This window comes from Lissotriton helveticus, chromosome 12 (assembly GCF_964261635.1).
Source record: "Lissotriton helveticus chromosome 12, aLisHel1.1, whole genome shotgun sequence".
Lineage (NCBI taxonomy): Eukaryota > Metazoa > Chordata > Amphibia > Caudata > Salamandridae > Lissotriton > Lissotriton helveticus.
In genome coordinates, this window is record NC_136073.1 from 238,222,737 (window position 1) to 238,247,955 (window position 25,219).

The 25,219-nt window shown below is 44.7% G+C and overlaps 1 protein-coding gene across 1 annotated transcript in view; it reads left to right on the forward strand.

Moving 5' to 3' along the window:
- The window catches only part of CDH15 (cadherin 15), a 197,685-nt gene that overhangs the window by 64,157 nt on the left and 108,309 nt on the right, over nt 1-25,219 (forward strand). Inside the window, exon 2 of the mRNA XM_078668302.1 lies at nt 20,677-20,844. Within this exon, the coding sequence (XP_078524428.1) occupies nt 20,677-20,844 (168 nt within the window). The remainder of the gene's footprint in view (nt 1-20,676; nt 20,845-25,219) is intronic.

The window sequence follows — 25,219 nt, forward strand, 5'->3', positions numbered from 1 at the left end:
TTGATAGATGGTAGTGGTGAAAGGATAGATGAATAAAATGGAAGGAAGGATAGAATGGTTTAACACCTTGCGTGCTCATGACGAGCTGAGCTCAGGCACGGTAACGCTGTGCTCATGACGAGCTGAGCTCGTCATGATCATCGCGGCGCTCACACGTGGGGATAATTGCCCTGCTGCGCTGAGCGTTCTACAGAAACGGGCGTGGTCATGACGAGCTCAGCTCCTCATGAGCACAGCACCACCGTGCATCGTGACGAGCTGAGCTCGTCACGAGCACCGCGGCGCCACGCGCGGCGCCACGCGCGGCCCCCTCCCCCCAGCACAGCGGGGGAATTACGCCTCCTGCGAAGGGGTTAAGGGTGACTAGGTGGGAGTGTGAAAGGACAAAATAATACTATTGTGAAAGGATAGGTGAATGAATGGATGGATAAAGGACAGATGATCGATGGCTCGGCGGGTCAAGTGAACTCTTCTAGCGAGGAGTGGGCCGCCTCGCTGTGAGCCGTTAGACGTATTGACCAAAGTGGGGAGTAAGTTAACTTATTACCCACTCCCTCCCTGGAGGTGGCCGGGCCTCCTTGTCCCATGACTGACCTCGCCCAGCCCTACCGGCTGACCAGAGGACCCGGCCTGTTGGGAGCACTCCCGATTCCCCCCTAGGTATCCACACTGACAGCCTTTAAAATAATCAGTGATTCACGCTCCTGTCATCTCCAGTTCACGTTTCAGATAAAGTCATCCAACGCCTTCTCGGTGGGCAGCGTGCCATCTGCGCGTGAGATGGAATGTACGTGGCGAGTCCAGCTTGCTTTAGATGCTCAAAATATTCCTTACTTTTACATACTAACGTTTCTGAAGAGGACTCTTGAAGGATGCACCTGGACACAGACACATTGTTGGTACACAAATGCCCACACGTAAACACAGGGACAGTGCAGGTGGGCGTTCCCCACAGCAAGGGCGGAGCTACCAGTGTGAGGCAGGTGTAGTTGCACCGGGGCCTGGCTGTGTGAATGGCCCATTGCACCCCAATTATAGCTGCCCCGCTAGTGGTTTGGGGTTAATTTTCCTTGCTTGCAGTAGGATGCTTGGCAGTCCATACGTCACTGCTCCCACTCCGCTCTGACATTGCAGCTTGAGTGCCTTATCTTGTATTCCACATCTTGTGCTTCAATACTTGGCCTCTCAGCTGAGATCGGGCACTGCCCTGCCAATCAGCGCCAAAGGCCAATGTGGCACCTACTGGCCGTCGTCGCACCTCTCTTCAGCTGATTTCGAACTGGTTGCCAGGAAGTTGTGAACGTTTCTAAAATAGTCCCACACAGGCTTCTGTAGCCATTCAAGACCTGTGCTCCAGTGGTATCTGCAATCCAAGCCAGTGCTCCTGTAGACTCTGCTATGTTTACTTCTAAAACAACAAACTGAAAAAACATATTTTCAAAAACATAGGTTCCAAAATATAGACGGCCAAAACAGGCCCTTAAATAAAGATTGTTGACGACCTCCCGAAACCACTGACAGAGGATCAATTGGTGTTCTGTTGCGGTCAGCTTACAGAACTCTCACCTAACTACAGACTGCACCTGATACATTTCAAATACCTACATAGATTCTATAGGACCCCGTGAGTCTGTGCAGGATGGGACTCAGGGAGGGAGATGACTGCTGGAGATGTGGCACCTCCCCCGCCTCCTTCCTACACATAGCATGGTCTTGCCCAGACTTACAGAGTACTGGTCTGATGTTATTTGCCTCGGTGAATCAAATTGTGGGACGGTCAGATGTCCCATCTCCCGCACTAGACGTACTGGGATATGTCAAAAACACTCCACCCAAAACACGTAAACTGCATGCACCACTCCTCCTTTCTGCTAAAAGAAGAGGTTACACTCGGTCAGAAAGCAAGCGACCACGATCAAGGGATGGCTGGCCGATGTTGCATACGCAGCTGGGGATATTCTGGGAGCTGATGCCGCCTACTTCCCGTCCGCGTGACATCTGGGAACCCTACGTACAATGGGCAAATACACACTCAGAAAACACCGAGGTTGTGGGGGATGAAGTGGTGATACCTGCGAGGTGATCTGGTGGATATCTAGTGGTCTTGGAAAACAGGGTGGGTGACAGCACTTTTGTTTTAGCAACAGGATAAGGCGGGTGGGTGTGTCTAAGTGGAATTGTATGTGCTTAGTGGTGCCCAACTGATGTCTTCGACTTCCATGTATAAGCCAGTCCCATTTATTGTTTCCTTTTTCTTTTATGTACTAATGAGGATCCCCCGAATTTGTATAGAAGTTAAGGAGGTGAACATTGAATTGCAGCCATATCGTGACCTGATGTTATATGCTTGTGATATTATATGACATGTGCGTGCACCGGAACTATTGATGTATGTACCTGTAAACTGGCGAGTTTTTGTGGTTGACTTGTGTTGTAACTCATGAAAATGCTAATAAAAAAAATAAAAAAATAAGGATTGTTGAATTGATTTGATTGATATCCTTATATAAATGTCGATCTGCATTCAAATCCTAAATCCAGCCAAACGCACTTAAAAAGGCGATATTTCGGCAATCAATATTTAGTCTGAATTTAAAACAAATTAAGATGATAGTTTCAGATATATCTGGTTTTTATTCTTTAGATTTCAGACTTCTCTAATGTAGCAAGAGGGCACGTGAGTTTGTGGTTAAATGGTGTATATTTCTCTGAAACGAGGCGTGGTCTATCTACCCTACCCTTCTGTTAATTTCTGTTTAAAAATCCTTGCTGAAACCTCTGTTAGCCTATAGTGTTCAATAAATTTACCATTGCATAGTGTCCTTATGACTCCTACAACTTCTTCAAAGTTTTTCAGACTTCTCCGAACGCCTCTTTTTCTACAGACCGAGACCTTCTTGTCTCATTAATCGAACCATGAACCAAGCGTTCCTAAGAAATTTATGGGCATGAAAATCCAGACGTCTACAGGAAGAGTACAACATTGTTTCCATGAAGCAATACAGAAATTACAATTTCATACATTGCATTTTCCAAGATGTTCTGTTGGCAGTCTTCCATTTTGTTTGCTCTGTTTCAACTGCTGTCATGCATCTTCTTCTGCCCTGTCTGTGGATTAGAGGTAAGCAAGATTTGCAGCCTCATTTATAAATGGGGGATAACAGGACATCCGCCAAATATTGGCAGAAGTTCCACCTTCCTTCCTCTCTGTTCTTCCTCCTCACTTAAGGGATGCAGGAATGCGACTTTCCCAGTGGCAGAGTCCCACCAGAGCCCCTTTTCTAATCTGTTGCTGGTGGACATGGCTTCTGAGAGGCCACCCACTTTAGGGCGACCTTTCCCCAATGCCTTTTCAGCCTGCATCCTTTCTTTCTCTGAACTCCATGTAAACTATGGTGGTCCTGGACCAAAAAACTCTGAAAATGTCACCCATGTGCTGGTTCTTTGTGAAGATAGATGCTGATTTAGGGTCATGTTTTCATAAATAAAATAAGTGACGTCTGTCATGTCAGTATAACATGGTAAACCTGTCACTGTTTGCTTTCCCTGACACCCCCATCCCCTTTAGCAACTACTGTGTTGTATGTAGATGTTGGATCAAGGGAAAAATGTCCTCCAACAAAGTGGACAACTCTAAATCATGTGGCGCATCCGCGTCTGGTGGTCGAGCCGTCTAACTTGATATGGCCTTGCCTCAAAATTCATGTTAGATTCATATAATAAATGCTGTACATTATAAGGACATTGCAAGTCACTGAGGTGTTCATGGATAGATAGAGGAACGAGGCCAAAGGCTGAGTTATTGCTTCTTGTTGCTGATGTTTGAGACGCAGGACTGGGCAAGGAGAACGGTTTTTTCCTCCACACTAGATGGGCCCTTTAAGGATGAAGCCCAAGTAGGGTGCAACATGGGTGGCTGTGTTCCTGTACCAAGCAGGTGTGGCCTAGCAGTTTGGAGTTCTCTCCTGGGTGGGGCAAGAGTGATTTGTATGTGGGTGGTCCCTAACTGTAGGGTCACTGTGAGCAACAAAACAACAGATTGTAATGTGACCAGAATAATTAGAAAAAGCGACTGAGATTAGTCAAAGCATTCAGTGTATCACTTTTTTTCCTTGATATTTTATTTCTGCATTTCTTTATAAATCAGTGTGTTCTTTTCATTGCCATTATAATAACGGAAGACCATGCTTAAAACACCCACATTTCGCGATGCATACGGTGTGAATGGGAAACCCTAAAAGCCTGCATTATTGAAAACCTCCTGGTTACCTTTAATTAATTCTGCTCAGGGTCTTTGCTTCTGTCTGCTTTGGGCCAATCAATTTGCTTTAATTTGTTTCAGTGCGTAAAGCGAACCAATTGCTCCAATGAGGTCTCCTGGCATTGAGGGCACTGAGGGGTCTGTGGAATGGATTTCGGCCAAAAGCAGGAATGGCCAGATTTTCACACTTCTTTGAAAGGGAGACTTACACTCTATTGCAGTAATTCATAACCTGTGGTCTGTGGGCCGCTGGGGGTCCGTGACGCCTACTCACGGGGTTCACACCAATTTGAAAAATGTAATTATATAAGCAGATTACCAAAGGATATATACATAAAGAAGACAAAATTTAAAATTGCAAGTTTTAATATGCTCAGTTAAAGTGAAGGAATTCGAAAGTAGAAGCTAAAAATAAATTGGTGTCCTTCTATTAATTTGTGGGAGCAGCGCAAGTACAGGAACAGAATCTAGTATAGACAATTAGTGGCCTCAATTGAAGCAGCGCTAGGATCCGCTGACAAAGAGAGAGCACGCACCATGAGCAAAAAAGACAAAGTGAAATGCTACAGTCTAGTATATTACAGTGTCTTTTGGAAATAACACTCCATTTTGAAATGCTCCAACCATCTCATTAAAATTTGGACTTTTGCTAAATTAAACAAAATATTTCACAATGTGTATATTTCTTTGATGCATACTAGTTAATACTGTATTTTGTATATCAATTTGGGGTTCAAATTGTAGAAATTGCATAGGCGGGGGTCCCCGGCTTCCAGTAGGGATCCGGTGGGGATCCACATAAGTCAAAAGGTTAAGAACTGCAGCTGTATAGCTTGGACTTGGGGGAAGCAAGTTTCATAATTGAGTACCAAAAAAATTGAAAGGCTCTCTTGCAAAAGTGTTCCTGCTTTCATAGCTGAGTACAAAAAAACTGTGTGTTTGAGGAGTAGAAGGAATTCCAGGATTGATATTAGTGAATTTTGTGAGGCAAAAAGATGGGCTCTTCATATGCTTTGATTGATGGATGAAGCAGAATGTCTTCAAGATCCCCTCAGAGCAACAGGCAATCACTGCAAGATTGTAGGGTGGGAAAATGTGGTCTGTGTATCTCAGCCCCAGTTTAATATGGGCATCAGCATTTTGCGACCCCTCAAGAAATTTCTCAAGAGATCGCAGCAGGCCAGCTGAGCCGCATTTGCATATTCTTAGCATGAACTAAACAAATCAGGGGTGACGGTCACCGTTTCAAGGTAGATCACATAGTTGAAGATTTGCTTCAACGTCCTGTTCAAATTTTTGATAATCAGTGTGAGAAGTCCCTTTTATTGGTGTCAGTGATCTGTGACTTTCACAACAAGTTTGTGTTCAGGTGAAACTCCAGGTTCTTCACCTGTGCACCAGATGCTGATCACCACCTGAAAGAGTAGCTCATAATGCTGTATTTCAAAGAGATTTGGTTAAACCAATGAGATACCCAAGACCTTAGTCTTGGTAGATTGAGCTTCAGCAGATTGTTAGGGGTACTGCTATTGACCACACGCATACAGTTCCTGATTCAGGTTCAATCTATAGAGTTGTTAGTGGAAATATTGAAGAAGAGTCCCGTATAGAGTAGACACCAAAAAAGTTAATCATTGAGATGAAGTAAATTGCCGTCAAAGTCAAAGTAGCTTTTAATGACCCCACTCTGTCTGCTTCGCTATACTGAAATGGCATACCCAGTGTTGCTCTAGCTATTATAGTTCCTAAAGAAAAGGCAGAGTTCTTTCGCCTTGTTCTCAGGAAGCCATCCCTTTGGACACATGATGTGGCAGGCGTCTTTGCCTGCTGGGCAGAGAACACTTTCGGTTTACACTTCTTCCATGATTAATTCTTTGCCGATTCCAGTGTATAGGACCCTGGTAGAAGTCTTTCAAGTTTGAAGCAATCTGAAGCATTCCTCTTTATTTCAATCTCCTCCTGATCCATATTTCCAAGAACAACCTTTTGAATTTACTAAAATTATATATGTAATTTGCTTACTAGTAGAGGCTTTCAGCCAGACCTCTTCATTGCATTGTTGTTATAATTTTTCTTCTGCCCGCTAAAGTACGCAGCACGGGGCAATGGGCCAACTCATTCTATCTATTGGCTAACTTTACTGTATTTGATAATATTCTGCTCTATCACATGAGACACAAAAAAGTAGTTCCATTCAGTGCTGGAACGACTAGCGTCGGCCGCTGCAGGTAAGCAAGGTGGGGTGGTGGTATGGGGTGGTGGTGGGAGGGGGGTAAGTCAACAGATGACGGAATAGGGAAAATAAATAAATCCATTCCATCGTCTGTCGACTTCCCTCCCCACCCCCGCCTCACTATGCTTACCTGCACCGGCCGCAACTGGGGACTACTATGGCAGTTTGCAGTTTTGAGACCAAAAAATAGGTTTGCTTTCAGCCAATACTTTTATATTGTCAGGGGCCATCGGCTTCCACACCAGGTTTTTTTACAGCTCACAAAAGCATTAGCAAAGTCAAAAGGTTGATAGCCAACATAGAACTATTAGGTTTGCCAGTGATTGCTCGATGTTTGTTTTCAGGTTAATATGTAGCAGCATTAAGGTGGGTGGAGAAGGGTGCAACTTGAGGGAGCAGGCTAAAAAGAACTGTGCGGTACAAAAGTGGGTGATGATGGACGAAGCATCTGAACCAATCAAATACTCACACCCAGTCCACAGATCTGGGTTTAATCCATCACCGTTCTTTAGCCCACTCTGCCACCCCAGTTCAGACATGGTTAATATTATGTAGCAGCATTAAGGTGGGTGGAGAAGGGTGCAACTTGAGGGAGCAGGCTAAAAAGAACGACTGTGGCAGACCTTGAGCAAAATTGGGAGCTGGTAGGGTGAAGAAAAGTGACAGGCAGTGGATAGTGAAGAGACAGACGATAAAGAACCATGAGGGAAAAGAGAAGTGGCAGGCGCTGACTGAGGAAGGGGGGGGGAGACGGGAAGCTAGCCGGGAGATAAAAAATGACAGGCAGTCATAGAAAGGGTGGAGGAATAAAGGAGCTGGCAAACATAAGAACATTCTCAGGAAGCGGTGGGGAAAAGGAACCAGAACGCAAATAATGAGCAAATAAGAAAAGCAGAAGGCAGTGGGCGGAAATGGGGTGAACATGGGCGGCAGGAGAGGCGAAGGGGGTAACAGAGTCATCTCTGTATCAGCATTGGAAAGGATGCAGGTGACACCATGGAAGATGGCAGGAGTGCAGTGTAGAACATTATTCCCTAGAATACAACGAGCAGGTATAACCCTAACCATATGGTCACCATGAGAAGGGGGTTTGCTTCATCCCAGTCAATGGGAAGCAGATCAGGGGTCGGCACGCTGATTATTCGTGAATTACATGAGTTATTCCATGAAAGCCAATCTTACCCCAAGACCAATCTCTTGAAACATCAATCTTACGCCTTAAAAAAGGCTTCTAACCTCTGCAATGTGTCTTGCGGCTAAACTAAAATGGAAACACACAACTGCTAAAAAGCCGGAATGACATCAACATCTCACGCAGGCCAATTTCTGTTTCAAACTTTTGTGCATTTTGCGCAAGCGCTTATGGAGTACTCTCTTGGCACGGCTTGCACATTAGACACTAACCACTCTAACTTAGAATTCCTCTAGGATCTTCACTTCTCCACCTCTTCCTGACATTTAATATATCAAACATTTCAAAACAGCTAGAAATATATAAGAACTGTTAGAAATGGGGTCTCTAGTTGGAAGTGGTTTGTACCCTGCAAAAGTAAGGACCCTTACTCTAGTCAAGGTAAGTAAGATACACACTAGGAATAACCCCTGCTCACCCCCTTGATAGCTTAGCATAGAGCAATCAGGATTATCCCCAGTGGTAGGCATGAGACATGTTTGCAGGGCTACGCATGTGGCTAGCACAATCAGTGCTGCAGGCCCACGAGCAGCATTTGATTTACAGGCCATGGCACACTTCAGTGCACTTTACTAGGGACTTACCAGTAATATGCCAATCATGGATAAGCCAATTACCATTACATTTTAAACCGGGAGCACTTGCACTTTAGCACTGGTAAGCAGAGGTAAAGTGTCCAGAGTCCTACAGCCAGCAAAAACAAAATCCAGCACGCAATCAATAAACAGGAGGTCAGAGGCAAAAAGACAGGGGAAACCACGGCAAATGATCCCACGTCTAACAAGAGCCTTTCGCAGGAGGAAGGGGGAGAGAAGACAAGACAAGGCATTGGCGCTGGTGCATCTTTACCGAGCATCTATGTGTTTGCCATTAAGAGGGGAGCAAGAAACCAGTGACATAACTCAAGCTTCTGCACCCTCCAGGGTGCGAGGTTGTCCCCAGTCTGAAGTTTTGGAGGGTCCTTCTTCATAGTCCGCAGTCTCAGTATCTGCACTGCTAACTATGGTTCATGCATCCTGGGTGTTCATGTCTGTCAGGGTTTGCAGACCCTTGAGAGGGTTCATGAACTCCATGACATGGCTATGTAAATATATATATATATTTATATATACATATATTGTTTTAACTATGGGGGCTCCCCTTGAGGGCCCCACCATCACTGCCTGGGGTTATCATGTTGTACCCAGCCCTTTATGTGGCCTTTGAATCTTTTTCTCTGTTTGTGGGGACCGTACACCACATTATGTAATTGTTGCTGTAAGAGAAACATTTTTTTGTGGTCAGTCATTCAAAATGCTCGGGTCCACAAACCCGAAGTTGGATTTGCGAACCCAAAATGGGCAATGGAGGGAAAAGACTTCCTTGTCCAACAGAGTTTTTTTTATTTATTTTATATTTAGTCTGAGGATGGACCTCGAACCTAAATAGATTTAGACAAAACCAGGCAAAGGCATTTCCATTAGCAAAGTTCTACTTTCGTGCCAAGTTTGGTTTAATTTCATTCAGCGTTTTTTTCTGTAATGGAGAGAAAAGATCCCTCATTCGAATGTCCACTTGAAGCATCTGCACGAAGCTTACAGGGCCACACCCAAATAGAATTCACTTTTTTTGGAAAGTATTGTGTAGATTTATCAAATTACGCCAGTTACTACAAAAACAAAACATCGCCTTTGAATACAAATGCCGAATGTGTTATATGTATATATGTGTGTGTGTGTGTGTTTGTGTTTATGTGTGTAAATGAAGTGATAAACAGTCCTCCTTGAAGCCTGACTGGAGCCCACATTCCAAACATGTCCTGTAAGCCTAGGTGTTCCAGGAATCTGTGGTGAGTGATGGATGATGTGTGCTTTAAATGCCTGAACCCTGACACGGCAGACACCAGGCTTAAGAGGAAGGTATTTTCCCAGCTGCTGCTTCTTGGAATTTGAAGCTAAGGGGATCCACATTTTGGAGGAACAGGCCATGCCACAGGTGGAAAGGGGGCTGGGAATCAGTGTTTAGAGTATAAGGAAGCCAGATGAATCAACCAACCATTAGATCCGGGGGCTGCAGTCGGGGTTCACTTCCATTCAACCTGTTGGACTACTTAACTACAGTACAGTTACTGGCAAATGCAATAAGTTACAGGACAACTATACAAGCAGGTTGCTTAGCCACACCAAGTGTTGGCTGTCTAGAGATTTTTGGGAAATAAATCCTCTCAATGAGGTAAGATGCCATGCAATATATGCCTATAGCAATATACAGCCCTATGGAGCTGGACAACCTAATGTCATATAACATGTATTTTGTAAGGCACATTCACCCGTGGGTATCTTGGTGCTATGCGACAGATATTTAGAGTTAACCAGCTCAATGGCACTTATTTTATCAACCTTAGAAAGATGTGTGGCTGACTGGGCCCAGCAGAACTCAAACCCACGAGATGGTATCAGGCAAAGATCCCTCTGTTACCCTCTATGGGGTGCCTGCCTGCCTTGTTGTCTTTTGAGCTTCAGTGTCTTATTGACATAAAGATCCAAAATGGTGCCCAAGTGTTTTACAAGTTCCTAACAAACCACACAATGCCAGTCCTGTGATGTGCTCTACAACAGTCAGTATTCATCTTGTGGGAGATGAGCCATGTTTATGTGTGACAACCCCCACCCCCAGCAGTTTCCTATTCTAAATGATATACACTTGATGAACTGTGGCCAGGGCCAATCGGATTGTGCAATTCTGCAGCTGTGGTGTTATCCTCATCCTTGCGAATTTGCTGTGGTTACCTGATAATCCATCATCTTCTGCAAGGTTTGAATTTAAAAAGAAAAAATACTAGTGCAAACAGATAGAAAAATTACTCGAAAAAACCCACACATGGTACCACAAAGCGGCAGACCCTTTGTAAGGGTTAAGTAGTCACGTTTCAGCTACTAATTGCAGTGTACATGAATTAAACTGGTGCTAAGTTGTGAAACTCTACCCAGACAGCTTTAATGTGTGTTAAACTGGCAAAACTGATCACTAATACTGCCACATAATGTGCTATGTTATGCTATACAATTTACCCTTTCTTTCCACATAATGTAGTGGAGCCTGCCACACAATGTGACCCTCCGTTGTCAAATGATTCCAGTGGGCCTGACCATAACCTGAGTATTTTGGAACTGTCGTAAGTCTGCTTGAAGCCTCCCCATTGGTTAACACTGGCCCATAGGGCTCAATCTTAGCTGCATTTCTACCGCCTGGAGTGAGGGAGTTACTAAGACGTTTGGGGTGGTAACCTTGGACTAAAAGCTTATATGACCTTCTGGTTTCTTTTTAGATCATTGATTTCGGTGTACTAATTTGCCTACTTTGTATTTAATTTTTTTCTTTTTCTAAAGTAAAGTCCTGACAAGACATTTAAATTACCAAGTGTTATCTACTGAGTAACACTGTATGTTGAGCTTCTGCACCCTTCCACCTCTGGAGTAAGTCTGGCTGCTTGACTAAGCTATCCTGAAGTGCAAAAGGGAGAAGTCAGCCATTTCAGTTGGAGTCTGATAATACGGTGGCCCGGGAACCCTAGTGATAAACGACAAACTCCCTACCAGCTATTGCCCTATCGCCTCTGAGTACCTCGGCACCCCAAGAAAAGGACGCAATATCATTATTGTTTTGCTGTTGCTATTCTTGGGCAGTATTTTCGACTCCCCACTCAAGGCTGTAGGGGTATAAAGTCTTAACAGGGGGTGTCCTTGTGAGTCTGTGCCCTATTGTCTATACCATTGTCCTTGTGCCTATGTCAGGGTCAGTGACGTTGTGCTAGGGTCCATAACTTTGTGTCTGTGTCCACACCCCAGTGTACCTGTGCATCCAACCCAGCACGGGCTTCTCTTAGCCCATCTCCTATAGGCACCAACTCAAATACTGCTGTGATTTCAACACAACATAGACTCTTCTGAGTTCAGACACCATACAGAGATGTAACATGGATACCAGTGCGGGTATGGTACACCTGTTACACTGTAGGACCCTCTCATAGTCATCCGAAAAGTTTTACTAGTCGCATCCTTTTCAAGACAGTGGCCAAAGCCAGCGACCAATGAATGATCTGCGATAAACAAAGTGTCAAGGCTGCTCAGGAAAACTTAATTCACAAGACTGGGTCAGGCGTCCAATGGAGAGTCCAGTCTAGCTCTGCCTATCCAATCACACTCTGGGCAACGTGTGATTGGCTCGAAGATGGTGGTACAAAAGGGGATGATGGACGGAGCGTTTGTTTCCAGTGGCCAAGTGAGCAAGGGACTCACGTCTGAGCATACCCTGCCAACTTAGGGCGAACAAAGCGATACAAAAGGGGATGATGGACGGAGATGGTGAAAGGTTCAATGGAGCACAGGACATGAGATAGTCAATGGTATTTTTAGTAGTGGCACCTTTGTATTCTTTTCAGACAAGTTGTGAGGTTCAGAACTAGACAGAGCACTCAATCTGTCACCTCAAAACAGATCTATACTAAAATCGTAACAAGCAGAACAAGAAACAACACTCCAGATGTGGTCTCGAGAAAAGAAGCAATGCTCCAATTGTCAATTCTAGAACTGGACACAATACTCAAGTTTTGAATTCCGGAACTGGACACAAGGCTCCAGGTGCGAATTCTAGAACTGGCCACAAGTCTCCAGGTGTGAATTCTAGAACTGGACACAACACTCAAGTCTTGAATTCTAGAACTGGACACAATACTCAAGTTTTGAATTCTAGAACTGGACACAATACTCAAGTTTTGAATTCCAGAACTTGACACAAGGCCCCAGGTGTGAATTCTAGAACTGGACATAGTGCTCCAGGTGTGAATTCTAGAACTGGACACAACACTCAAGTCTTGAATTCTAGAACTTGACACAACACTCAAGTCTTGAATTCTAGAACTGCACACAATACTCAAGTCATGAATTCTAGAACTTGACACAAGGCTCCAGGTGTGAATTCTAGAACTGGACACAAGGCTCCAGGTGTGATTTATAGAACTGGACACAGTGCTCCAGGTGTGAATTATAGAACTGGACAAAATACTCAAATTTTGAATTCTGGAACTGAACACAATACTCTGATTGTGAATTCTAGTTCTGGACACAGTCCTTGAGAAATGGGAAATCTGCAACTTGCCACAAGATTTCAAGCATAAAATCTAGAACTGGAGACCAGAGTCCAGGTGTGGCTTCTAGAACTGGCCACAATACATCGAACGCGTTATGTTCCCCAGATCTGGAGACATTGCTCTAAACATTTTACACACATATAAAGTAGACACCATAGCCCAGCTCTGACATCCAGACCAGACACAATGCCCCCGGTGGGTCTGGACACAATGCGCACATTGTTCGGTGAACGGGGGCGGCCGGAAATGGCTCCGTCGGACATTCTGAAGTGCATCCCTCAAGTATCGGGCGCCTGAGTATAGTGCTCTCCGGTGGGGGCGTCTCTGCCCTTCATGCCCAGTGGCACCCAGCATTCCTTCCATCAAAACAAAGCTCCGCGAGCAGCTGCAGAGCCGAGTCTGCCCACAAGGGTCACCCTGGAGGGCAGGTGGATTGGGGGGACCTCCAGAAACTTCCTGCCCACCTGCCACGTGCCAGTCAGTGGGGCACACGGGTGCCGCGTCAGCGGCGCAGCCGGGTGCAGGTGCGGCCTGTTTGTGCAGTTGTCAGACCTCAGGGCGCGAGGTGGAATTAGCGAACCGCCCCCCCCCCCACACACACACACACGTTTTTCTGCACATCTCCTGTTTCTCTTTGTCCCACCTTATTTGGTTCCCCGTTCTGTACTGCGATCTATTGCTCTATAGCGCGGTTTGCTATATCCAAGCCCCATACAAACGTACATACGGTGGGATATAGTGAGCAGTGGTACACCAGGCCTGACGGCGCGCAGGCTCTGCCCCCTGTAGGGCTCGTGAGTGCAAAATTGAGAGGTTTTAGGGTGAGTGTGTGGGTATACCATGATTTACAGACAATGCCACCCTCATCTAACCATGCATCCAATAGCAATTACATGAAATATCTATTGCATCGCACTGTTTCCAGTCCCCCATCAAAGGGGACAGCTTGTGGGTCAAGTCACAGTACGTCACAAAATCCAAGCAGACGTCATCAAACAAAGGAACTTTCTAGAATGCTTTTTGTTTGATTGTTAGAAATGCGTGGCTGGGTAAAGTGAACTGTCTTCTCTGCACTGCGTGGCCCCTTTAAGTGTATCTACCTCGACTCACTGCATCACCACCTGCACGGGGGAGCACTCCGAGACATTCTCTGTCTCACACTGAATCCCTTAATGTTACCTTCTGTGCAGTGAGCTACGCACAGCAAAGTGAAGACTTAATAGCGTTCAGTTAAATCATATCATATTTAGTAAATGGGTGCCTGTAATATATGTATACAAGCTTGCCTCTAATTCTACATACGACTTGTGGCATCCCCAGTCACTTGTAATAAATATATGACTTTAGAACTCAACTGTAATAACTTATTACAGTTGAGTTCTGGATCACGATGCCTGCTGCCAAAGCCAGCAGCTGAAGGGAAAGGCAGTTCACGGAGCATAATTACAGCTGCACATTTAACAAATGAAATATGGCGTTTTCTTCTTCTGGTTTGTTTTCTAGATGAACAGTGATCAGCAGAAAGGAGAGATGTATGGCAACTTGTTTATTTTGTCCACCCTTTAGTTAATTATAGGAAAGATAGACTGTTTCGTGAAGGTCCGGACAAATTCTAAGCTGCAGCATTTCTTTAAATCTGATTAGTAAACTAAATCTGACATAATTTTGCAACAAGTACATAACTGCTTTTTGGTGAGCTTGATTTCCTACTAAAGATTCAAATGTTACTCTTCATGTTTACAAACATTCCATCTCTTTCATGTGAAAGCGCACCACACCTAGGAATTAAGTAGTTTATGGTAAGGGTTATGCTGTGACCGTGCATTCTAAGGAAAAAAGCACCTCCAGTCATACATTATAAGGATAATACAAATCACCTCGGAGTTTCATGACCTTATAAAGGAACTTGGCCTTTGGTCTTGATGATGTGCACTATCCTTGTAATGTGCATGTGTATATATATATATATATATATATATATATATATATATATATATCTCCATCCCAGTTGAAGGTTCCGGCCGAAACGCGTAGGTTTCTTTGTTGAACTGTTGTTGATTTAAAACTAAACAAAAAGGACTACTTACAACCTGCTGTTGCCTGACTGTGCTGTTTTTCTTCTACGCCCTCGGATCGAGGGGGCTATCTTCATTGAAGAATTTGTAATATATATATAATTTTTTTTTAACAGACTGAGAAAATACAGTATTATACCAGGACCACATGTTTCCCATTATATATCTCGGAAGGTATCAAAATTTAATGTATGTACACGAATTAAGAATTGTTTGTTGTCGCAATGTTTTTAAATGAGCACTATGCACTTTATTTCTTGCGCCATTTTTCATACTGTAAATAGAGGACAGACATACATTCAAAGATGGCCGCCACGTTGACAAATTGTAACATCATCGATGTCAATGATTTCAGCTATGGCGAAAAGTTTAAAATGGCGCCGTTTTACACAAACAAACTGACACTGACGAAGCTGGAATAGCGAAACGCGTCTGTCAGGGGTGAAGGGGGGTTTGCATTAAAATTACTTAAATCGGATTCCAGTGTGCTTGCCGTTTCTTCGACTTTATAGTTGAATGTGTTGCAATATATATATATATATATATATATATATATATATATATATATATATCCTTCAAATCCTGCACTGCAGCCATGTATTCACTCACGCAAAGCCGTCAAAGCAGGACACGGACCCAGTTTTCGTGCTGGTTGTTATTTTATTTGCCCAAGAGTCTAAGACGCGTATATATACTATCACATATCATCATCATGTACAGTGGAAGGTAGAAATGCCTTTAAGTAACTGAAATCAACATGTTTACTCTGCTCACATCAGATGGTCATATAAAAAATAACAAGGCTTGCAGAATCTAAACGTTGCTCCACAAACATACACTGACAAACCCACTAACTACCAGAACAGGTTGTTACACCACCCATCCCACCACCTAATGCCCACTAACGCCTCCCCCATTTTCCTACCTCCCTCTCCCAAACTATCGCCTATACGTAAGAGAATTCTACTAGGGCTCAGAAGGGCGTTCAGGAAAGGGCTGTAATTATACCAGGCACATCTTCCATCTGTAACAGCGGGTCTGATGTAACCAGAAGATGACACGCTAGCGTGTTATAAAACTCACCCAAAAATTAATAAAGAGAGTGCAGTTCAAGCTGATTTAGCCTCTAAATGTTAAAGACGTAATGATCAGAGTTAATATAACCCACCTAAATATAGACCCAGTTTTGGAAGTGGTTGAAGTTGTAATTTCCCTCCCTGCCAGAAATAGTTGTATCTTTACAGGCTTGTAAACCCTGATTAAATATTATTGCATTTAATCGGAGTGCCAGGGGGAACCATTTCTTTAGGGGGACGGGGGGCGGGGTGAAATACTAATTGTGGTATTGACCACTCTGTTCCTCATGGATGAGAACTTCAAAATGATTAGATACTGGTTGGGCCCACCAAGAATGAAACCTGTGAACTTCATAGTTTCTCACAGATCTCCTCGATGGATTCATTAGTCCACTGAGCCTCCTTGTTGTTTGTAACACCATGGGGAAGATTTACTACTTCTGGCACATCTCTGCTAATCAGCAGGGATACGCCAGAAGAGTTGCGAAGCATGTGCCCACCCGTGCGCCACCACTGATGCACCGCATTTACAATGCGGCGCACCGTGGCGCATGGATGGGCAGATGCGTGTCGCATCCCCCATCGGAAAGGCGACACATTGCTGGAGTTGCGTCGCAAGCGCGATGCAGCTCCAGCAAGGCTCGGGTTGCCCTATCCCTAACATGCTGCGCCAATCCTTATGCCTGCTTCAAGCAGGCGCAGGGTTTTGATGCAGCATGGCCTTAACAGTGACTGAGTGAAATCTACAAGATTTCACTCAGCCACTTTTAGGAGGCATTCCTGCGACAGAACGCCCCCCCCGTGCCGGAACCCCTACATGTGGTGCAGGGCTTTACAATGTGACGCATCTCCTAGATGCGTTACATTGTAAATAACCCACAGCGTGGCGCTGGCTTTGCGCCACCGCTGCATCACAAAAGTGACGCAACGGCGGCGTAAAAGAGGCGCAAGGGGCTTGTAAATCTGCCCCCAAGTGTGTTAAACACAACATCCCCCACAATGTCTACCCCTTTAGTTCTCACTGTATATTCCTGGGATTGAGAAAGTGAATGATTAGGTGTGTCTGCCTCTTTTGCTCCTCAGAAAGAAGAGCCTTCCCTCATGTGTCTGCTCTGTTATCGTGCGAAGAACCGATTTGATTACTAGCGAAGGGAATGCCTCTGTATTGGTTGCCAGGATGTAGCTTGTGCTTGTTCATTTTACCAGGAGAGCCACCTTAGCTGGTCCTTAGTGATGCTGCATGTACTGTCTCCGCTTTCAGAGGAGGAGGCCTAATTCGATGATCCACAATCAGGATGAAGAGCGGGTTCCTGTGTTCATGAACCCCGCTCTTTGCTGGTCTTTATCCAGGTTGAAGCGCTGGTTCCTCTTTTTCAGAACATTTCCCCATGGCTAGTTAATATTTGCAGTGGAATATGTGTTGATTTGTGATCTCAGATGAGAAGGTCCATTCACCGGATGAGATCAAGGATTATGTAGGCATTGATTATGATTCCCAGGTTAAAAGGCCCCTCCTTGTTGATATCCAGGATTATGTATGCGTTTATTCACGATCTCGGGTAAGAAATCCCCTCCCCCGGTTGATAACAAGGACTATGTATGCATTGATTCCTGCTCGCACCTGAGAAGGCCCTTCCCCGGTTAATGTCCAGGTTTATAAATGGATTGATTCATGATCTCGGGTGGTGTACATGCAAGGATTGTGTATGCATCGATTCATGATCTCAGGTGAGAATGCTCCTCCCTTGTTGATATCCAGGAGTATGAATGCATTGATTTGTGATCTGGGCGAGATCACAAATCCACGGTTCATTCCAGGATTAGGTATACATTGATTCATGATCTCAGGCCAGGGGGTCCCGCCACCTGATGATGTCCAGGATTATGCCCACTCTACCACCATCTCCTGCCCAGAATGCATCATGTACTTTAGTCCAGTTCTCAGTCCATTCATGGTCCCCATTAGGGCTGGTCCAGGTCTCTGCTCCAAGTGCATGTGCTGGCCAGGTGTTCAGTCTGACCTATCAGAGAGGAGACAAGGGTGAATGACATATGACTCCATGACCAATCTGGCATGCCAGAAATGCTGAACCACAAGAAGACACAGGACTGCTGGAATTTTTTTGCAAGGGTTCTGAGGGTCATGGCCATCTGGTGGGGGGGGGGGGGGGGGGCATCCTGCTCACACTTATTAACCCACCACCGCATTCACTGCTCAGTGGCTGGCTGACCTCACGTAAGTTCCCCAAAGAAACCTATAGAGCAAAAGAAGATACATGAAGTCGAGGACCGACGTAGGTTTGTTATTGATCATCAACAAGGTTTACAGGCATCAGTCACAAGGGTACCCTTAGATATTTGCTTCCTGCTTTTAGTGGCACTGTAGGGAACTACAAGGGAATATAACATAATAACATAAAGATCTTCTGCTTCACATCCCTTCCACAATGAGGTCATTTATTATCTCTAATACTCCAAATCCAATTTTTGTGAAAATTGTTTATTAAATCATTTGTTTCATGTGTAAAAGACGGCGCGTGAAAGCCTTGTTTGTCAGCCGTCTTAAAAAGAAAGCATTGGCAGCAAAATAACAAAATTAAGAATGAGGGTACAAGTTGAGGCACTATTAGGTCATTTCAGAAGCTGTGCGATGTGATCTTTGTTGAGTACGAATGGATGCATTTGTCCTTCATTCACCTCGACTCTTTCCTCATTTTACTAACTTAACCTGCTCTGTGATTTCTTTGTTGTCGAGGACAGAGCAGACTGACTCCTTCACTTTGTCAAAATAGGTTTCCATCATCTTTGGTGTATTGATTTGAATAACCTCACAGAGTGTCGCATAAAATGCAGAACTTCAATAAACATTGCAGACTCAAAAGATAATTACACTCTTGACAAAATAATCTCTTACAAGAAATTATATATACATAATTGCATTGAAGATCGTTCTCCAACAAATCACAGGTCATAAATATAACTTGTTGCTGATCACCCCTCAAAATTGCAAACCTACCCCCAAATCTAGAAGCAAGCTCTTCCAATGCCTTCCTCGTGAATGCCTCTATCTACTTTAGGAGAGCCTGAACTCGCTAAAGCCACTAGTTTTCCATTTGCTGCCATTGCTCTGGCTAGTGTTCTGTACGTACAATAGTAAACTATTCAACTGGAAGTAAAACCACAAATCAGTTCCAGACACTAGTTACCCACGAAGGAAGAATCACAGCCCCACACAAAGTCGGCAGGTACAGGAGTATGTGTCTGTACCTCACATTCCTCTTCGTACTTCCCTCTCGCTTTACCACAGCCCATTCCACGCGAGTATCTTGTCTTGCAAGATGTATGAGGCATCATACAAATGCAACTCCAATACCAGTGGCGGCTGCTGTAAAATGGAAGCGATGGGCAATCACTTGCCTTCACCTGCCGCCACTGCCTCTGTGCTCCTCTCCCGACACTGGTCACGCTGCACAGGCTCCCAGTGGACAATCGCAGCGCTGCTCTCATGCTGATAATATCATTTACCAGCATGAAAGCAGCGCTGTGATTGGCCTGAGCGTGCTGGTCCGACACTAGCTCAGGCTCAGGGAGCCTGCAGCCTTTCTCCATCACGGCAGTACAACACAGCTGGGTTGGAGAAACCAAAGTGCGCATGTCTTTCAGCCGGTCCAAGACAGCCGGCCAAACTGGCATTTTTAAGTGCCCACCACTACTCTCTGACTGTGATACTCCGTCGCGATGGCCCCGTCCTAAGCTTGGATGATAATGGTAGGATCCGGAAAGAAAAATAAAATGATAATAAAATAGTTTTATTATAATGTTAATTTTCAGTGGGACGACGCTCCTCCGCCATAACGGAAGAGCCGCCCCTGCAACATACAAAACATTTTAAGGACATGGGAGAAGGAGGCTCATCCCTGGGAATAATATTTACCCCGTAGAAAAACAAAAGAGGAAAGTTATCCAGTGCACATGCCATGATGCATTACCAATATCCCTAACCATGCATTTATAAGAGTTTATGTATGTGAGCACTCTGGTGACGCTGCAAGAGTAGCAGCATTCCAGGAATACTCCTGAATTCTGTGAATTACAAGAATGACAAACATTTGCTGTAATCATAGGAGTAACTCTATGGGAGCAGTTTCCAACTTTCTCTGTGAATCGTGCTGTGTGTGTTGTAAATGTGATGGCTATGTGGGTAGGGAGAATGTCACAAGGTATGGCCAAAGGACGAGTCGGTGACCTGTGCCCGCTGTCGTCTGAACTCGACTGCAGGCCGTAGGTGGTGGGTACTTTGGGTCAGAGACAATTTATCTTTACATAATGAAATTAATTGAAAACACTTTGCAAAGGGAAGTTGGAAAGGAATGGAGGTGGGGGGAGAGGATATATATGAATATATGTAGAGTGTTATGTGCTGCTTATTTCCATTGTTGAGTGTGGGAAGCGACTGGAGTCACAAGAGACGAAACCTCAAATGAGTCATGATGCCTTTACCCTCCCTCAAGAAGGATAAAAGAAAATCCTGTATTAATAAACTTCTTCTAAATAACATGCTCTATTTGGTCACATCTATTTACGCTGGCATGGCATACTATATGTACTGTATAGAATGGAGTATGTATACATACACTATGAGGTTGAACCAGAGGCATCTGTGAGTTCTTTTGTGTAATGTGCAATGTGTCTCTACTCTTTCCCTGTGTAGGCTTTCAGTTGGCCAAAGATGACCAAGACTGATGGTGCCCGAGCCCTAAACCCATGGAGGTCGCGGCAGGCGGAGGCCGGTGGGATGAAGAGGATGAAGAGAGCCTGGGTTATTCCACCAATCAGCGTCTCCGAGAACCACAAGAAGATCCCCCTGCTGCTGGTCCAGGTATGGGAGGCCCGGGACACTGGGTGTCTACGTCAGCTGATTATATGGGCATGCCGCTTAATTCTACCTCTTGAATACTGAGCAAAGGGACCGACATTAAGTCTGAGTACTGGGGCTTCTGGGACCACTGTCTGTGGCATAGTCTCTGCACATCAACTCTTTGCCAAAGTCGATAGGTCAGACTGCGCTTTATTCTGAAAAGACGTTATGTGGTGTGAATGAAAATGACCCTCATGTTGTGTTCTCAGATGTGTACGATTGTCTAAAGTATTTATTTGCAAACAACAACAGTGTTAAAACAATTGGGACTGTTAAACAAAAGAAATAGGATTGTTTATTTTTCTTTTTAATAGTTGTTTCAAGACAAGTATAATTATAAATGATGACGAATGTTTTCATAGACAGCTGCACCATTTATAGTGTGAGAACAGATACAAAGGTGGAGGCTACATAGACTGCTCTATCATGGCCAGCAGGAAAATGGACAAACTGAATGGGGCTGTTAGTCCGCTTCTTGTTGCACAGTTGGTTTACCTTTGTACACACAGCTTCGTTCTTGTTCACTTTCCATCTTTGTTAGTAGCAGTTGTATAAGCTGTAAAGAAAAGGAGCATTTCAGGCCCATATCTCTTATTTTTCGTAGTTGTCGCTTTTAAAGTCGGCCCTGCTTCCTAAACAGCAAACCTCTGAATGTCAATGCTGAATTTCATGCTCCCTACCTGGTACAGGTGTCTGTAAAGGGCTGGCAGTCCCAGCATCTTCCTGTTCTTTCCCCATCTACAAAGGGTCTTTAGTAGTGGGAGTGTTGCTGGGCTTGACGTCTGCACTTCACCTCCTCTGTTTACCTTCTGGCTCAGCTGGTTGATTCACGTTGTGATGGTAGCAGCAGCCAGGCGAGACCAGATTTGGTCCTGTGGCCATTCAGTGGACTCGCCTAGCAGAAGCTACCAACCCTATCGCTGACCTCCGCAGAGATCAGGCTTGTTAGACGTGTTTGCGAGGCCTGGGGCAAACACTTAATGTGGGGCCCTCTCTGTTACTTCAGAATTTGCCCTGTGATTTAAGCACCTGTTTCTGTGTATTAAAGAGGAAATCTACATCAGGGAAAGAAAAAAACTTGGCCTTCTGGCACACTCAATTGTATGTATTTTATCAACCTCTGAAATATACAAGACTAAACCGGCACAGAAGGATTTTAACTTGTGCTATATGATGCCAGACAAACATCCCTGTATTTGGTGAGTCAGCTATTAGAATCCTCTGAGGCTGTTTGACTGCTTTGTTGTATTCTGGGCTTCAGTGTCTGTGTCAAGAAGGCCCCAAATGGTGGGCGATAGCCAGGGCTTTAAGTGGGATGAAAAAACGTGGGGGTCTCTCAAAGGGGCGTGGTCGAAGTGATGAGGTCGTGGCTTAAAACACGCAAACTAAAAATCTGTGTTTAGCATAATGTGCCACATGACTGGTAATGTGCTGCTTCTGTCATTGCATCCAGATATATAATACAACAAGTAACATTGCATCAACATCAAGCCAGGAATATTGGCTTTGCCAGTGGTTTTTAGTTGAATAAGATAAATAGGCAACAACTATGGCTATGTTGCATAGAAGATTTAAAATTCTTTAATTCTGAAATGAGGAGACTGTGAAAGAATCATAACAAGTCTCTTTGAAGTTACATCAAAGGCAGTGAAGGGTGGTACTGCTGCAGAGTTAAGATTTTTTTTTCATCCTGAGGGTGAAGGCAAAAATGGAGAGCCCGATATTTATTTATAAAGTTTTATATAGCGCTAACTTGACCTAAGAGGGTATCAGAGCGCTTTACATTTAGGATTGTTGCGTTAAAAGTTACATCAGTTACAAGAGCATAGTAAGATAAAGTACACAAAAACAATGTTGCAAAAATTCGTAGGAGATGGGGAGGACGGAGTCATAGCGGGGAGACGAGAAGGAACTGTGCCCAATGTCCTGCTGGGTAGGTGACGGTGAAGGGGGAAATCAGGGCCAAACTCCTCAATAGCTGTCAAGCAGCTCCACCGGACATCAGCCATGCTGCTCAGGTCTCAGCGTTCAGCAAAACCAGTTTTGAGTTTATTTGATTTGAGAAGTTTATATAGTGCTGGGCAGAACTGGAGGCATCAGAGCGCTTTACCAGAGGATCGTTGCATAACAAGGGACATCTAAAAAGTTTTATATAGCACTGGCTAGACCAGGAGGTATCAGAGCGCTTTACCAGAGGAACACTGCATTACAAGTTACATCAGTTACAATAGCGTAGTAAGGTAAAGTAAACAAACAACGAGGTTGAGAGAATTCGTAGGAAAGGAGGGGAAGAAGGAGCCATAGAGGGGAGACCAGGAGGAATTGTACCCAATGACCGACTGGGTAGGTGACGGTCAAGTGGGAAACCAGGTTCAATTTCCTCAATAGCTCTCTAGCAGCTCCACCGGGCATCAGCCATGTTGCTCAGGTCTCAGCGTTCAGGAAAACCAGTTTTGATTTTATTTGATGTGAGAAGTTTATATAGCGCTGACTAGACCCGGAGGTATCAGACCACTTAACCAGAGGATTGTTGCATTACAAGGTACATCTAAAAAGTTTTATATAGCGCTGGCTAGACCCGGAGGTATCAGAGCGCTTTACCAGAGGAACATTGCGTTACAAGTTACATCAGTTACAATAGCATAGCAAGGTAAAGTAAACAAACAACGAGGTTGAGAGATAGGGATCCGTCTCAGCACCTGCTTTTTAGAACTTAATCCCTGGTGACAGCTGTAAAAGATCCTAACATTGCACGCAGTCCTTCAGGTTGCTGTACATCTACCAATATTCCAGTCGTTGGGGGATAAGGCAGCTTTATGTGTGACAACTCCATGTAGCACACCTAAAGGACTACTGAAATGATATGCCAATGAGGCTGCTGCATTTCCCTGTTAATTATTTACTGCTCTTACCACACAACCCACCATATGCTGCAGAATTTGCAGATTTGAACAAAAATATGTTTTTTCTAACTCAAACAGATCAAAAGGTACTAAAAAAAGTACCAACTGTGGTGCAGCACAGTCACAGACCCTGCGCAAGACACCACTCAGAGGAGGATGGTTCCCTCCTGAATTATTCTCAGTAGTAATTTTCAGGGTTTGCCGAGTAGGAGGAGAGAGAAACAGAAGGTCCTGCTATGCACAGCAGGGACATATGTATCTTGGAGTTTCGTGACACAGTGAGGAACTCCCTGTGACTAAGGTTGGCAATCTTGCAGCAGAAGGCACAGGCAAGCTTCCCGGTTCACCACTATGTGACGGACATTATCCTGGAGGACTTAAATAACATGGAGAGATTCTTGCCTGACTTCATTTCTCATCTGTCTCTTTTGATTGATGGGCAAAAAGCTCCCAAAGGCATAATGTTGAATAGTCCTGCCTCATGATTAGAGGGCTGGTCCTTGAGGTTCATTGAGCGAACACCACAGACGAGAGGCTCAACTTTGCTCTGAAGGAGCCAAACGCCATTTTGTACCTGGCGGTTGGTCTGCCGGTGATCCTTAGGGCCGCGATGTCACTGTTGTGATATGTCAAGACCCTGTAAGGGTCCATCCAGATCACTGGTACTCACCCTCAGTGAGACTGCTTTTCCTTAAACTTTGAACTGAGTTGTTAAACCACTGACTTTGGGCAACCCGGAAGTGAAGGGGCTGCTGCCCTAAACTAATCACTGGATTTCTGGCCCAGCCATCTCTGGGCAGGGCTGTGAGAGGTTTGAAGTCTGGCTGGGAGACCAAGATGCCAAAAACAAACACACAGATAACTTCTGTGCCGGCAAGCGCGGACAATGGGATAAAGATAATACGGCCCTAGGGACGTTTCTTGGAAAAGTAGGGAGTACCCACAGCTGCTGCTGCCATTTTCATGAGGCTAGGACGGCCCACAGCCTGCAGCACACCCCCCACATCAAAGAGGACCCCAGGAGTAGAGGCTTCCTGTGACACATACGCACGCCTTGATGTCACGCAACCCCTATGTCATCACCCGGGCTGGGAGACCTCTGCACCTTAACAAGCTGGACAGAGCCCTCAACGCTCAGCTCTGAAAACCCGCTCAGCAGCCCACCACCATTGCTCCCCAACACCACAAATCATTATGATTCTGCTCATGCGCCTGCAGACACCGCACCCTGACTTAAATATGATCACTCCAGCTGCACTCTACCACTATGGAAGGACACAAGGAGCAATCCTTAAGAGACCTGGTTTACTTAGAACTCGACCCACTTGACAAAATATTATTTTCCTTCAGTTCACTTGTAAACTCAGGTTTGACCTTGCCCATACAGATTTTCCACCTCAGCTGTTTTTCAGATATTATACGATCATCTGAAT